General features: G+C 37.6%; 1 protein-coding gene across 5 annotated transcripts in view; it reads left to right on the forward strand.

Annotated features, from left to right (window-relative positions):
- syt7b (synaptotagmin VIIb) overlaps positions 1 to 16,150 on the forward strand; it is a 102,012-nt gene continuing 85,862 nt past the window's right edge. For 3 of the 5 annotated variants that reach the window (XR_001776466.1, XM_017304019.1, XM_017304020.1), the window contains exon 1: positions 1 to 775. Coding sequence is in view for 4 of the 5 variants with exons in the window: in XM_017304019.1 (XP_017159508.1) it covers positions 730 to 775 (46 nt within the window). In the remaining variant the exon portion in view is untranslated. The remainder of the gene's footprint in view (positions 776 to 16,150) is intronic. The other 2 variants (XM_017304021.1, XM_017304022.1) reach the window with 1 other exon arrangement.

A 16,150-nucleotide genomic window follows, 5' to 3' on the forward strand; every position in this document is an offset into this window, starting at 1 on the left:
AATCGCCCATCACTGACTCCGTTCCGAAACCAATGGCAGGATAAGAGGGGGATGCAGGTCTGACAACAAGAATTCGTGTCGTTCAGTTTTGAACTGTGCTTTTCACCCGCTGTTTCCAGTTGGGACTGTGACGAGGCTCAGATTTTGCGCTTCCCTTTTGGTGCTTAAATGAGCAAGAGTAAGCTCTATTAAAAAAAAAAAGAACTACACACACACACACACAGTTTATTTCGGTTTAAATGTCAGGATGGGCTCTTGATTGAGCTCCAAGTGAAGTCCGGTTGTGCCGTGATGAAGACCTTTGATAAAAACGGCCAGCATCTCCGAGGGCTTGCGGATTCCTCGCCTCATCTCCGAGTAGACGACCTCCTACTGACTTACTTCACGTCACCCCACCCGTCTGCCTGGCGTCTCCTCCTTTAAACCCTCTGCTCCGACCAGTCCTTTGAGCGAATCCGGGCTCAGACGATAAACGTACTCGGAGAGAAAGCGGACAGAGCCACAACACAGACTCCAAACCTCACCTAGACTACCTGCTCCAACTGGAGGGGGGGCAGAGAGGAGGTAGAGGAGGACGCACAGCGCACAAGTGCAGGCGCGTCCCTGTGTGCCAGCTGAACAACGCATCAAGCGGGCAAAGAGAGCAGAAATAAATTGGAATAAGAGTTCACGTCGACAACTCTATTGGAGAAACGTACAGATTAGTTAGATGACAGCCTAAATGAGTACATGGTAAGAAGAGTCATGCATCTCAACCAAGAAGACAGCAGCAAAGGTGAGCAAAAGATTCCTCTATCGACTATTGGTGGATAATTTGAAATCATTTCCAGATGCAAAGCTCTTGCGTTGATTTCCAGACGCCCTTGAATGGGCCATATATAAGTCAGGTGCACGCATGTTTTTTTTTTGTTTGTTTGTTTGTTCCCCCCCTCCTCTGCCAACAAGCTAATTGTAATTGATTTGATTGTCTGTGATTGATACAGCGTGTGTTTCTCCAAAACGCGCTGAAAAGCAAAGAGTAGGAGTGTTGCATCAACTGAAGGTGGCAGGATAGTGCGAGACAGCCACTTGGGCACTTGTTGTGCTCGATCTGGATGCGCTGTGTTCGGGTCTGTTCCCATGAGGTGACTCGAGAACATACGCACAAGGTCACAATGTTGGGAAGCCCTTGCAATGAGGTGTTAGTAGTTTTTTTTTTTTTTTTTTCTATCTGTGACTGCAAAACAGACGTGTCACGGCAGGGGAAGAATTAGAAAACAGACAGTGGGTAATGACACAAGCTCCCTCTGCTATCATGATAAATAATAGGTTTTGATGTATCCAGGAGTCACCCACTATCACTTTCCTCTAAGGCTTTGAAATGAGGTTCAGGTCACTGACTAACACCTGATGCTGGAGGAGATTCGTCCCCTGGAAATCTGTGTGGATGACGCAGCCTCTGTCTCATTACATACAGTTAAATTAAAAAGAAGCATTGATTATTTTAGGTCCACCACACCCAGTTTTAGTAGGTTAGACATTATTTTAATGTCTGACGTCCAGTGCATACAAATGCTTCCCTAAAATATTGAAAATCCCACAACACTACTGCAAATACACTGGCAAAATAAGTAAGAACATTTCTGGTAGTGAGGTGATTTTCACAGTTAAAACACACATAGTGATATATCCCTCAGAATAGCACAGAGATAATAATATCATGTTTCTTTTTTTTTTTTTTCACATCTTTATGCTATGAGAGGCTGCCTGCTCATTTTAACCAGCTGTAGGTATGCTGTGTTTTTTAGTGAGGTGCTCCCCATGTGGTGAGTGGTGCCCTGTAAAGTGGCGCGCTGCATCATATAAAATGTCTTGCGACCTCATTGCCAGATACGAGTTCACCAGGGACAAAAGATGAGTCACCATCCGCGAGGAGAAATGATTTCATGATTACATGACAGATTTGGTCTGTGTGGTCTTTTTTTGTTGTTGTTGCTCATGCCTCAGAGAAACGCATTTCCTTCCTAAAGTTAAAACTTGAGTTTTTTCCAGGCCTTCACCTCGACTTGAACTCGATCTTCAGCAAAGTCCTCCAAATCAGATTTGATGTCTCACTTAGACTGCCTTATGGGAAAAAAAAGCTTAAGTTTTGTCAGCTGTTACAGTCTGCGATGTCCCGCAGGACATTCATGTAACATCAAACTAATTTTTTGAAGTGAAGAAATGTGACTGTGTCTATGTGCTTATGTTGAATCTGTCAGCCTGAAGGAGACAGGATGGTTGTCCATATGACTCTAAGCAAGAGAGAACTTTATGAGAGAGTCATGCAAGTCAAACGTAAGGTTAAATATTACAACTGAGCCCCATCTGATCTGTTTTATGTAGAAAAATACAGATGTTTAAAATTTTGTACAAAATGTTCTTTTATTAGGAGACATTTTCAACAATTAGAATCTCTTTTAAAACAGATGGCTCTTTCTGCTTATAGGCTCTACACGGTGTCAGATTGAATCCAATCAATAACTCACGGTCATTAGGGGAAAGTTATAGTCCAGCCTCCAGCTTTAATTGTCACGTTACATTATCTTAGATAGTTGGCTCAACACAGTTTTCAGAAGAGATCGTTTTTTTTGGGGGGAGATACTTTCACAGAAAGCATGCCTGATTTATCTAAAGTAAAAGTCACAGTTTTTTTTAATAGGACTGCACAGTGGAACATTTGGGAGCGCTGTTGCCTTGCAGCAAGTAGGTCATGGGTTCAAATACCAGCCAGGGGTCTTTCTGCATGCATGCTCTTCTGTGGATGTGTGAGTTATGTCCAGGTATCCTGTTACTCAGGCTTTCTCCCGCCGTACAAAAATATGATCTTTGTAGAATAACTAAGTTTGGATTTGGCATTGAAAAGGACTGTAGTTTTCAAGGAGGTTCATCTAAGTGGTTATAACAGCAAAATGAGCAGAGATATCACTTTTGTGTTTTTTCACAGATACAATTTGGGTTAGCTGATTTGAAATTGCCAGAGTAAAACTACTGTATAATCTTTTAGTTCAGGCTTTACTGGATTTACTTTAACAATTTAAGGTTAAAATGAACTGTTTCTAAAAAGCAAAAGAAACTCGATGTACAACATTGAAGTTTTCTTGCCTGGAGAGAAAACCTCTAGCTGCAGCTTCTTCTTTTACCCCCCAACACCTGTTGCTAACACCGTTTCCAAAACACCCTTACCAGGGTTGTAGTGATTGGTGGTATTATTCTTGTCCAATCTATAGTCCTTTGCATAAGTTGCTACAGAAAATATAGCCGATTATGTCTTCAAACATTTGAGTTTCATCTCCTTCATCTGCTATACAGCTGGCTGACAAATCTGTTCTCTAGTGTGTCAAAAAAGGGTTTGTGAATTTGTGACTTTTAAAAAGGAAGAGGCATGTACCTTAATACATGGGAAGGCTTTTTCTGTTTTTTGCACTGTTTGCTATTTATTGAAACAGTTTTGTGCTCATTACTTTATATTAAACTCAGCTTTTGTAGTAGTCAGAAAACACAGATTTCCATACTTTTCAGAAAGAAAGGAAGAAAAACAACCAATAAAAAAAAGAAAAATGCCTTCATGTGAACTCAGTCCTAAGGTTGAATCCTCCCTTAAAATGATTAGAATTATGTTGCTTATCTATAGTTGCACACATGGGATCTTTAGTTTAAAGATCCCACGTGTTGCTAATCTAAATTAAATTAGTTCTGCTAAACCATAACTAAAACGTATTCATTCATCTTATCTTTGACAATAAAAAATAGATAAAATATAATAATTATGGATGTCATTTCTTGTTCTAGAGAGGGGGTTTTCAGTTTTAATTTATACATAAAAATATCAAGAGTTTTGGATTTCTTCACAGGGCATTTGGTCATCAGCATTTTTCTGTACTATAGTTAGTTTGTTGGTGCTGGAGTAAAGAAACTGTCCAGGTGTTAATGTCAGGTATAAAAAAATTATTATAACACAGTGAAAAAGACACTAATTATGAAGCCGGCACATGGGCTGTCAAGAGATAACTGCCTAATATTAGCCACATTCAGATTCAGCTAGAAATGTGTAATTAATTTCAAAACTAATGGACTGGAATCTTATTAGTGGTTTAAGACAAACTGGGTGAGAGGGAAGTGAGACAGAGCAGTAATTACCAGAATTGGAAACATAGGTATTTTTATTCCCTGTTTAACTGCGAACCACAGTGTTGGGACGCAAGCCACTCACATTTAGTCTCAAGAGAAACAGCGACTAAAGAGGAGAAATATTCCTCGGTTCGACTTTTCCATGCACATATTAATAACCAAAGATGAGCATGATAGAAGACCCCATCAAAATGGAGACTTGCTTATAAGTCAAACTGGCAGAGCCAAAGAAAAACACACAATGTATCATAGAGTGGGACTGAGGTTATCTTCTTTGTGGTGAGAAAGATTCATAAAAATGAATTCCTCAGTTTCATGAAGCTGTCACATCAATTTTCACTTGAAGGGTGGAGGCTTAATTTGAAGGAAGAGAAACCAGAACCTCATGGTGAAATACGCCATCGGGTTTCTTTGGCCTTTAGAAGCAAGTAAAATCCCCAAAATATGCCAAGCATTTGTTGTTACAGTGCTATTTAATTTTTGTTGTCAGTATACCTAAACGGAGATATTTTCACCAAAAATCTTCCTTGTCAAACATAAGGTTCCTCTGCAGTCTGGAAAAGTCTAAGAAAGTATGGAATGTTGTTTGTACTTTGTTTCAAGTCTGGATTGAAACGTAAGAAATATTTGTATTTTCGACCGATAGCCTGTCCGCCCATCCATCCATCCATCCATCCATCCATCCATCCATCCATCCATCCATCCATCCATCCATCCATCCATCCATCCATCCATCCATCCATCCATCCANATCCATCCATCCATCCATCCATCCATCCATCCATCCATCCATCCATCCATCCATCCATCCATCCATCCATCCATCCATCCATCCATCCATCCATCTCTGAGAATATGGAAAATTTGAAAGTTAAATATAAAAAATGTGCAGTGACCCTTAATAGAGGAACCAATCTGGATGACTTGGTCTTCCACAGCTTCTTTATATGCATATACTGCAAGAATAGATGCTTGCGAACTACGAGTTTAACTCCAAGCCACGCTTGATGAAGCTGTTTTTGCCACTGTTTCATCTGGCTCTGCTTGTAAATTAGAATTTGTGAGCCTCGTTAAGCAAGCGCAGACATATTTTACAGCTGTTTTGCTATTTTGACAAAACAACAACTGCCTTTTGTCACTATACTAAATATAAAGATTGATGCTCTAGCTAGCTGTGCTCACAGATTCTCTGGGAAACAGGAAAATTGCTTGTGAAAGCTCACACTGTCTTTTAGACGCTGTGAAGGCTGCCAGACAGCTCTCTTGCAGGTCTTGCAAGTTGGCAGCCCTACTGAGACTAGCAGAGACTGCTCTGCCCTGGTCCGTGAGACCTTTGCAGTGATGAGTCCAAGGCAGAGTGAAACCAGGGCAGCTCCGTGGGCAGCTTGCTGAAATACACCAAGATGTTGCCTTGGGCTTAATTGGTGAAAGTCAGTACCCCTCATTATCCATTTAATTGTATCTGTTCTGTTCCTTTAAAGGCCCAGCAGCCACTTTTTTAAGGAAATGGCAAAACTAGTTAAGTTCTTAGAGAGAAACCTTCTGACATCATGGTCGTACTCATGTTACAGATGATGTGGGAAGCTGCTTGTTATTGCAGAAAACGTACATGTAGACTAGAGCTGTTGTATCATTACATGTGTGAAAAACCCCCATCAAGAACCATCAATTTGCACATCCAAATAAATATTTGATTGCAATGTTTGTATGTATTATTTTATGTTATCGCTGCATGAGAATAAGCTCTTACTTTCAGAATGTGCTCGATTTTATACTAATTTTCTTTTGTTTGGCATATTTTTGCTTTTGAGAGCAACCAGGCAAGCAGCTAGTGATTTACACATGTATTGTTTCCCTTATGCATGCATTTGTCACAGAGACAACGTAGAAATAAAAAGTTGTTTTTAAAGTTCTTAGACCATCATGTTTTCTCTTCTTTCAAGCTTCTACAATCTTTTGACAGCCTTCAATTAAGAATATGTTATTTGTTGGAATGAGAGTCCTGTTTAATGAGTAAAATATGAAATAAGTAACAAAAACTCACAAAAATTTTAACCCATTAAAAACATCACAGAAAAAAACATTACATTTAACCTTCCCACAGTCTTTAGATCCCACAAGTTTTTTTATTCTGCGTTTAGTCTGGTGGGGTTTCACTGAGCTTGTGTGTGCCCCCCCACCTCCCCTCTGTCTGACCATGACATTTTTCGAGCTCCTCCTGAGCATCACGTTAAGATCGAGCAAGAGTTAAGAGAAATCTTCTCTACCTATACTGATCAGTGTGAACCAGACTTGTAACTAAAACTCTTTTTTTTTTTTTTTTAACCAAGTTGACATTTTAAAAACTAATCTTAAATTAATTTATCAGACAACAGTTTGTTTTAAATTACTCATCTTTGGCCCATAGTTAGTGGCAGGAATTAGTTGGATCACAGGCACATCTATAAATAACTTGGCAAACCAAATGATATGCAACCATACTTTTTTGGTGACAAGTGGTAAAATAGTAGGGCCTTTTCTGTGTTGAGCTTTTATTTATCAAACAGTTTGCCCGTAGTCGCTGCAACACGCTAATTGTCCACCTTATCTGACTGACGTCTGTTGTTTTCGTTTGACCCTTTTAACCTCGCTTTGATTTCACTTTGCACTTATTACAATTTATAGTGAAGATTTTGATGAGAGAATTTAGTTGAAGTTGGCTAAAGAAATGTACCATTGCAGCAAAAGTGTGGGCAGCAAATGTTACTGGCAGTACGGGGAGGAGGGCTGGTGGAGAAGACAGAAATAGATAATTGGAGACAGCGACTGAGAGGGAGGGAGGTAGCAGATTTTCTTTTTTTTGGACAATGTCTATGTTATGCCTCATAGTAGTGGGTGCTTTTGAGGAGGAAGCAAAAGACAGAAAGACATGTACACTGGGACTTTTAATAAGTGAACTCATTGAAGTAGCACTGGTCTCCAGAGAGTGTGCACTGAGATGGTACAGAGAAGAAATGCTGAGGGAAAAAAACTAAGCTTACTTATAGTAAAAAAAAAAAAAGATAAAAATGAGTTTGGCCTCTGAGCTTATTTGTTTTGGGAAATGCTGACTTAATTAGCAGGACTTTTATTTAGGTATTTTGTTAAAGTCCTGCTTAAAATTGTATCTCTTGTGTTCTCAGTTAAAACAACAAAAAAATCCTCATAACCACGAGAAGCTCATATAACAAAGATACCCAAGAGCCAGTGTTTTTGAAGTGTAACATAATATTCACAATCATGCTGTTTGTAAGGCATAATGTTCACTACACACCTGTAACCGGGTGATTGAGAGGACAGATATTCACTTTGTTACAGACTGCAGTTTGTGGCAATAGGTGATACTATTTTCAATATCAATTTGTAGTGGGAAAACACTTATTATTCTCTTTTCGTAAACTCCTGTGTTGTATTCTGGGAAGAAGAAATTGAAGGTCACTGAGATTAGATCTACCCTCCAGATTGCTCTCTGTATCATGTTCTCAGCTCCGTTCTTTATCTTGTTTTGACTTCGGTACAGGCAGAAAGTGTAAAAAACAAACTGAGCTGTAGTTGCTGTAAAACATTCCATAAAAGGCTCAGCTGTTTGGTTTTGGTTTGGCAAAAAAGCATATTAGACAAATAATGGTTGTTGTTAAGGTATGTCGATTCATGTTTCTTTGTAGAATGGAGGATTTCTGAATATGAAGCACATATTTAAAGCCTGTTTCTGTCCTGCAGTGGACTGGCGACGTGTCCAGTGTGTACCCCAATGGCTCCTCGAGAAAGAACATTCATGTTGGATGTTTTGTTTTGCTGTAACTCAGTCATAAAAGTTACAACTAACAAGTTAATTATGATTTTTTTTATTCTCATTACAATTTTCTCCTTCACAGCTTTGCCTTCATTTCTGCCCTACAGGCTTGATTTTCACAAGGAGAACATAAAAATGGTCTGCATACCAATATAATAAGTTTTATCTTCTGTTTAGACTTTCATTTGATCACTACTTGAATGACTTTATTTAATAGGACAAAAGGTTATGTTAAATGTTGACAAAATTGACAGTATTTACTCTACAGTGCATTTTTATAACAATAATAATAATGCAAATATGGAGAGTTCTTGGCTTTGGTAATTTATAAAAGAGAGGAAAACATATTATTATACATAGTTTATACAGTTACTTAGTTAGGCAATAACTAAATTATGCACCACAAAAAAATTTGAAAACTGTCTTCTTTTAAACACGGCACTTGAACCTAATATGACAACATTCGGTTGTTTGCCTGAACTTTCTATTTAAGCACTAAAGATGGGCTGAAAATAAACAGAAAAAATTAATCTTGAAAAGTATTCAAATTTTAAGAAAAGGAAGTGTGGAGGAATCCTAATGAAAAAAAATGTAGCTGGACATGATGTTTCTCCAAGTTTGAAAGTGAGCATTTAGATAATGTTGAACATTGTTAATTCTAGTAAATATGTAACGCTATATTCCCAGTTTTCTTGTGAGAATTCATTGCCATTTGTCTTCTCTCTGTGAGGTCAGTTCAGCTCAGGTTTAGAGCAAAACATGAAGGAAATGGTTAAAATGAGAGCACTTACTGCCACATGAATGGAAATGGTATCCATGCAGAAACCATGCTACCCTGGAAAGCATTGCACTAAAATTATGCAGTGTAGGTACTTCAATTGTCAAGAAAGATACAGAATAAAAGAACAGGGGTGATGTTTCACACTATTTGTTGTTTTATTAGCAGAATTTACTTAAATTAATAGAAAGCATTTCATCCACCTTTGATTTAGTTTTCCTCTGTAACTGAATAAATTCATGTTTATTCCAAATATAATTTTATTACCTATAATTATTATCTATAAGGAAGATTTCCATGATCCTCCTTACAGGTCGAGTATAGTTCTCCATGATAAGTTGCATCGACATCATCTTTATCAAATGGCTTTTTGTTTGTACTGACTAAAATGGTCTTTACACATAGTAAATCCCATAAAAGAATTATGTTAGAATTACTGTATGTTATAATTGGACTGAAACATAATCACCAGCTGCATTACACCTAATGACTGTTTTGTTTACTATAAATGAAGTGCCATATTCATAATCACACAAGAGTCAGTGGAAGTGTATTGGGGTGTATTGAAGGCACACAAATTAGATAATCGTTATATTGAAAAAACATGTGTAACCTCAAAAAAGTATTTTTGTAACATTTCAACCCCATGAGGTTTTCATATTTTAACACACTATAAAATTCCGATACTCCTAAGTAAAATCAAGGGCAACCAATTCCTTTAGCCTAATTGGTTCACTTATTAATAATTTAATTTCAATATAAATCCAGCTGCTCCGCCAAGGCCTCAGAGGTAGAACAAAATCCAAGGAGCACACCCAACAGATCAGAAATAAACTTGTGGAGATGTTTAAAGCTGAGTTAGGATGTAACCTAGTAAACCAAACTTTTCACAGAACTCTGTTCAGTAAATCATACTATTATAGGAGCATGGCAGAACTGTAAACAGATATTAAAAAATACATTGCTAAAAGGCCAGGCAAGTAAGTTTTTTTTTATTTTTTAGAGAAACAGACAAGAGGCTCATCTTTTGAGGAGATGCAGAGATTCACAGTTTTAGAGATTCGCAGTCTAAAAACCTGACCTTTATGGAACACTGTTAAGAAGACAGTCTCCCTTTTATGACCTTTGTTCAATTATTGAACGAAGGCCATAAAAAGTCTTGTTTGCAGTGAGACATGTTGAGGATACAGAAAGCATGTGGAAGAAGATGATCTAGTCAGATGAACAAAGTAGACTTTTGGTCTGCAGACTTCCTTAGAAAGGATGAGGAAAGAAGTAAGGAGGAAGAGAGATCTGCCGACTGGAACAGTGATGATTATTTTTAACCCTCTTTCAGTGTTTTATGATGCTCTTAGTTTGAAGTGTGTGGCTTATTATGAGTGGTTTTGCATCTAAGGCACTTTAGGAAGTTGTCATCATCTTGATAAAAATAAACACCATGACTCAGTTATGTTTTCTAATAATGAACTGCTTGTTGGACAAAAAGAAAAAAATAAAAGTTTTACAGTTACAGTTTAAGAAAGGCATCATGTTTTGACATCATATTGTCAAAAAAAAAATCCCTAAAACTTTTCAGTGTATTCAAAGTCCACAAAGGAATATTTCTACATCATCTTTTAGTTGTGAAACTCCTGTGATGTGAGACCTTGGGTATTTTTTTTCTTTTCAGAATATAAACTACCTAGAGGACAGTCTGATTCAGTGATAGACAATCCTCCTGGAAAAGTGATATTTTTTCTGATCACTGCTGTCTCTGAATTTGTGAATATATTGAAGTTCTCCTTGTGAGTTGAGTTGTTCGATGACTTAGTTACAATGAACAGATGAACTATTTTATTTGTTCATATCTATCTGTTTCAGATCTATGTTATGTTCCACTGGACATAAATGACAATGATAGATTATTGAAATTAAAGCATTTTTTGGGTTAGTGAATGTCTAAAACCAGGAACATGCTGTATGTCCACATTTGGCTGAAATTGGCAACAATACAAATCCACCTCTTAAAGTAAATTGTTTCCTGGAAGAAGGTAAAAATGGCAATCTTTCACAATTAATCATTATATCTGACTTAACTACCATGGTAGGCAGATTGTACATGGTGTTATGAGATTATTAGATTCCCTTTGCCATCGTTTTGTTACAGGAAAAGAAATGGCACTCCTGGACTGGCTGCTTTCCAACCAATAATGGCATTGTGACTATGCATTTCATCTTTCCAAACTGCATTTTCTTTTGACCATTTCACATGTGCTATATAAAAAAAATCTGCATATAGGCAATTTTTTCTACAGAAAAATCTGTGAACATTAAATCGTGAAGAAGCAAGTGTCCACTCAGTGCGGTCTCAATTTAGAATGTCAATTTACTATGTATAAATGAAAGCGACAGCTAAGTGCGATGTTGAAATTGCATCTGTTGCTCATTAGGCCAGTATTGCAGTATATGAACCAATTTGCTATAAGTTGTGGTTTTTCATCACCCACACGCTGCTGCCATTTGAATGGGAAGTTTGTCCAGAATAGAAAATCTGATTAAGTAAGAAGCTTCAGTTCTCAAGCTTTTTGCTTGTGCTGTGACGTGGCTTGGGACAGGCAACTCTATCATTCACTTCTGGAGAATCACAAGCTTCCTTCTTGTCAGATTATCCAACTGTAGGACATCCTTCATCCGGGCTTTCAGATTTTTTGTTGACCTACTGATAAGTCCAGATCCGTGTGGAAACAAGTGTTAAAGCAGCGATCAGCTGATTGTTGCAGCATCCGAGGATGTTGCTGATATTGTTCGGGGCTCCTGTTTCATCCCAGAGAGACTGTGTGTGACTGTGAAAGGCACTCAGGATGAGTAAGGTAGAAGGCTATTTGTGGTTTGTTCTACTGCCCAGAATGGATGCTTGAGTGAAGGAGCTCTGTTGCATCAGTTGTAAACATGCAACTTGGCTCTTCCTGAGGAACCGAGTAGGGAAGGGAGAAAAGGAAAGAAGGAAGAGGAGGGATGGAAGAAAGTTAGAAATAATCCCAGTACAAGGTGTATGCACCCCACCTCCATAGACAAAGCTGAACAGGATATTATAAGAGGAGGTATCAGCGGTCTATCCAGGAACAGATGGTGAGACAGAGCTATACACAGACAGGATCTTTCTTCCAGTCCAGAACTGCAAGAGAAAAGGATCAGCATCTACATTCATAGACACACAAAGAAACAGTGTTGGACTTATAAAGGTCTTTATGAGCAAGATTTGAAAAGCTGCATGGCTGTCATTGACACACCCCCATCTCTTCATTTCCTCTCTCCTCTATTAGGTTTTCTCTCCTTTTTATTTCCCTGTTTCTGCACCAAGCCTCATCATCTTCCAGGGCTGCACTTCATCCACAGCCCGATACCAAAGTGACAGGGTTACACATTTAAATACCAACAAAAATCTTTTCGATTTTAGAGCCAAAAATATTATGTTGGACTGGTAAAATATTTACCCAGATAGTAAAAAAGAAATATCTTTAAAAAAAGGTAATCTAAAAAGGCTCTTAGGGACTGTTTAATATACTACAAATGTTTAATTTACAGTCAATTAGATTTAAAATTTGCTTGATGAACATGAATGATCCTACACTAAGTGTCAGCCTGGGGTGGAGTTGGTGTCAGCTGGTGTCAAGGTTGCATGTGGAGTTGTAGGAGTCATGCAGACCTGTAATTAATAGGATGGTTGAAGTCTGCAGGGCGAACTGCTGCAGTCCACCATTATACACTGACCACAAATTTAAATACACCACTCACACAATATCTCACAGGTAACAAAAACCTTTCTGAACATTTCCCATATTCAGTTTTTTTAATCTAACTACTTCCAGTAGTGTACAATGTCAAAATAAAAAGAAACACAATGGAAAAAAACACTGATGTTCTCTCATCTAGGACAGAGTTACAAAAGCAGCTTAATGCCTTCCAGAATTTTTTTTTTCTAAAATAGAAAAGAAATATATTATTTCCAACAGTTTGGAAATTTGCGTGTAGCAGTAGAAAAGTGACAGGACATTGAGGTACACAAAGAAAAAATTAATAAAAATGCCAAAAAAAAAAGCAAAATTATAAATAATATAATGTAATGTAATGATACAATGTTACAACAAAATACTGAAATAGCATAATCCAAGAAATGTCCAACTGAGTAGAATAACATTTTAAGAATGCACAAATCTCTGTTTGTGCGTTAATGCAACAAACCGCTTAAAATATGAAAAATAAATATTGGAAAAACAACAGGGATGTGTCAAATACATACCATTGCTACATACCAGCAGAAATGTCATTTAAAAACAGTAAACCTGAGAATAACAGTCTAATACCAGCAGCAATGGAAACACTTATTGGAATAGTGATAGCAGTGACAGTTACAGAGTCTAATTGCTGAGAGGAAGGATCTCCGACATGCTCCTTTGTGGACTTAGGAGGCAACAGTCTGTCGCTAGCTCCATTAATTGCGGAATTTAAATTAGAAAAATAAATTAGTTTAATGGAAACACACCAATTTAGAAAAAGCTAAATCTTCTCCGATCAATTAATTGATTGATTAGAATAGGTTCTTGTGTTTACTAATGACGCAATCATTAAATCATATTGTTAATGTTTTGATTTTTTCTTTCTTTCTTTCTTTCTCTCTCTCTCTCTCTCTCTCTCTCTCTCTCTCTCTCTCTCTCTCTCTCTCTCTCTTGTAAAGAATCAACATACTGTGTCTTTGATAAAGTTGGAATTGAATTGTTGCTGATCAGCTCCAATACATTGTCGTTGTGAAGGAATGCACAGTACAGCTCAGAAAGTGTCTGCTTGCCTCTTGAATCTGATTTACTTGAAAACTACATCTGAAACAAACAAACAAACAAAACACAATGAAAAGATATCTTAGGTTAAATGTCACGTTTTATTATTTTGTGCCTTTCTTATTGATCCTCCTCATCTATTTAAGATGTTAAAACATAAAACAAACCAAAAGTCTGATTCAGAAGCTGACAGCAACCCTTGGATCTGAAGTGTTCTAGTCTCCATAGTTTTTTTTTTCCCCCTTCCCTTTTGATGAGAAGCGAGGGATGTGTCGCCCCACAGGGACGCTCGCCTTGGACTGAGTCAGCCGTAGCCTTTACCTGGCCACCTTTCTGCTGCTGTGTCCTTCTCATGGTAGTTGAGCAGCAACTACAGATGCACAGCAGTGTCATTCTCCTGGGGCAGCGATGGCACAGAGGTGACTCACATTTAAAGAGCAGTCTAGACAGACCGTTGCACAGCCAGTGAATTATGTTAAGGCAGGTAACTCTCACGTGAACATTTTGAGGTTTCTTTGCAGATTTTCTCCCTGGTTGAACACGATATTATTAATGCCGCTTTACGATTGCACAATAGTTTTGCTATTTTATGTGTGACCATCAATAGTGTCATCTTTATTTTTTTTATCTTCTGTAATTTGGTGACTATAAAATTTTAAATGTAAAAGCAGCCGTAAAACATAGGGTGCTTTTAAAAGCTTGGTGAGACGTGCATTAACTCGCAATGCCCCAACCCCAACCCTCTGCCCCCATGTTTCCGCTTACAACCGAACGCCCACCACCTGCACACTTCCACTGATGACTTCAATTGCAATATTCTTGTTATCAGATACCTGTTCAGTGCACTCTCCACAGGGGGAATGAGGTGGTGAGATATGAATGTGTGTGCTTGTGTACAGGTTAGCATAATGGAGCGCCCCCATACTTTTGCAAATTAGACTGTTTGCTGTTGCATATGTCTGTTTGCAGGGACGCGCAACCGTTTGCGTGAGCCATTTGTATCAATGTCAAGCAAATATTTTTCCACCACTGCCTTCCTTTTCTCTCTCTCTCTCTCTCTGTGGTTCATATTCTGTTTTTGTTTTTCCCTGTGTGAGTCTGAAGTCATAACACATTTTACTGTTTAAATTGTATTGATGGAAAGTGGCCAAGAATAGCAAGGGCAGAGCTGGGAGGAAGATGGAGGGCAGGCCTCTACTGAGAAGTCTGGAGAGCCAAAAGCAAGGCCTTCGAAGGGGATTTTAAAAGCAGCTCCTTTATTCAGTAAATGATAATAGATAGAGATAGAGAGTAAGTTTGTTCATTTTGGTCAGTTGATGAGTTTTTTAACTCTTAATTTTTATGGTTTTATGGGTGGCTTGTTTGCTTTCCATACAGACAAAAGTTGAAACAAACTGAAATCTGTCACATGAACCTCAGGAGAATATCTGTGTATTGTTAGGATGTGTTGTACATCCAAGAAGCTGATTCTGGTTTTGAGCTAGAAGAAAAAAAGAGAGAACTGAATCATCTCTTTTAAGCTAGAATATCTGAGGAGTTCACCAAATGATTATTAGAAGATGTCTTGAAAGTTTTTTTTTGTTTTTTCTCCTCTACCACATTTCACAGTGTAATACAAAAACCCAAGTATGGGAAGATATTTGCAGCATACACTTGCAAACTGCAAAAACTTGGAAAACAACCATACCAAGATCACTGGTTTGGCAATTTCCAGTCTTGAAGCATCTAACAGGAAAATGCTTAATCCATAGTTTGAAAATGGAAAGAGTATAGCGCAGCTGCTATCCACCTAAGCCTTGAGGTTTTTATTAAAAAGGTAGAAAAAAGATGGAAATTGTAAAATTGTTCAAGTGAGAGAGAGTGTGTAAAAAGACAAAGACAATATATTTTTCATCAGGAGGAGAAAATATAAGAGAAATTCTGCAACTAATTTGTGTGTTTGCTTGGATGCTTTTATTGGCTGGCTTAAGGTCAGAAGTTAGAAAAAAGAAAACCAGGAATTTCAGTCAGCTTAGAGCCTGGCCTTCTTTATTTATTAACACATGCTTTGAATATTTTTTGGAAAACCATCAAGACACCATGTTGGTTATTTCATGGCTGCGTGAAAAGGGAATTAAATAAATAAACAAGAAAGTGAACCAGCACTTTATTTAAATTTATTAAAACACACACATGAGAGTTTATCTTTATTTATTACCAATTAGTCAAATTTTGTTTCAGTATTTTTTAGAAAACAGAATCAAGCTAGTGTTAAATTTTATTTTCTTAAAGATGTATTGAAAATACTTAGATTTTTATTTTTTTTTATTTTACTGCTTGTCCATCCCTCAGTTTGTATCTTATTGCCTGTGTTGACCACTGAGTTTGCTGTATCCCTTCCTTGCAATGTCCTACATTTCAATTTCACAGTGGGCCAGAATCTTAACACGGGTAAATAATATGAATATTAAGCATAGAAAATCATCTGAAATCAGTTGTCTGTGCATGTTTGCATATAGTATAGGTGTATACCTAAAGATATGTAAATGAAAGGTGGAGAAAGATGACTTTGATGAACATTATCATTTAAGCTGGTATTTCAAAATGACCTTGGCTAAG

This window comes from Poecilia reticulata, linkage group LG3 (genome assembly GCF_000633615.1).
Source record: "Poecilia reticulata strain Guanapo linkage group LG3, Guppy_female_1.0+MT, whole genome shotgun sequence".
NCBI lineage: Eukaryota > Metazoa > Chordata > Actinopteri > Cyprinodontiformes > Poeciliidae > Poecilia > Poecilia reticulata.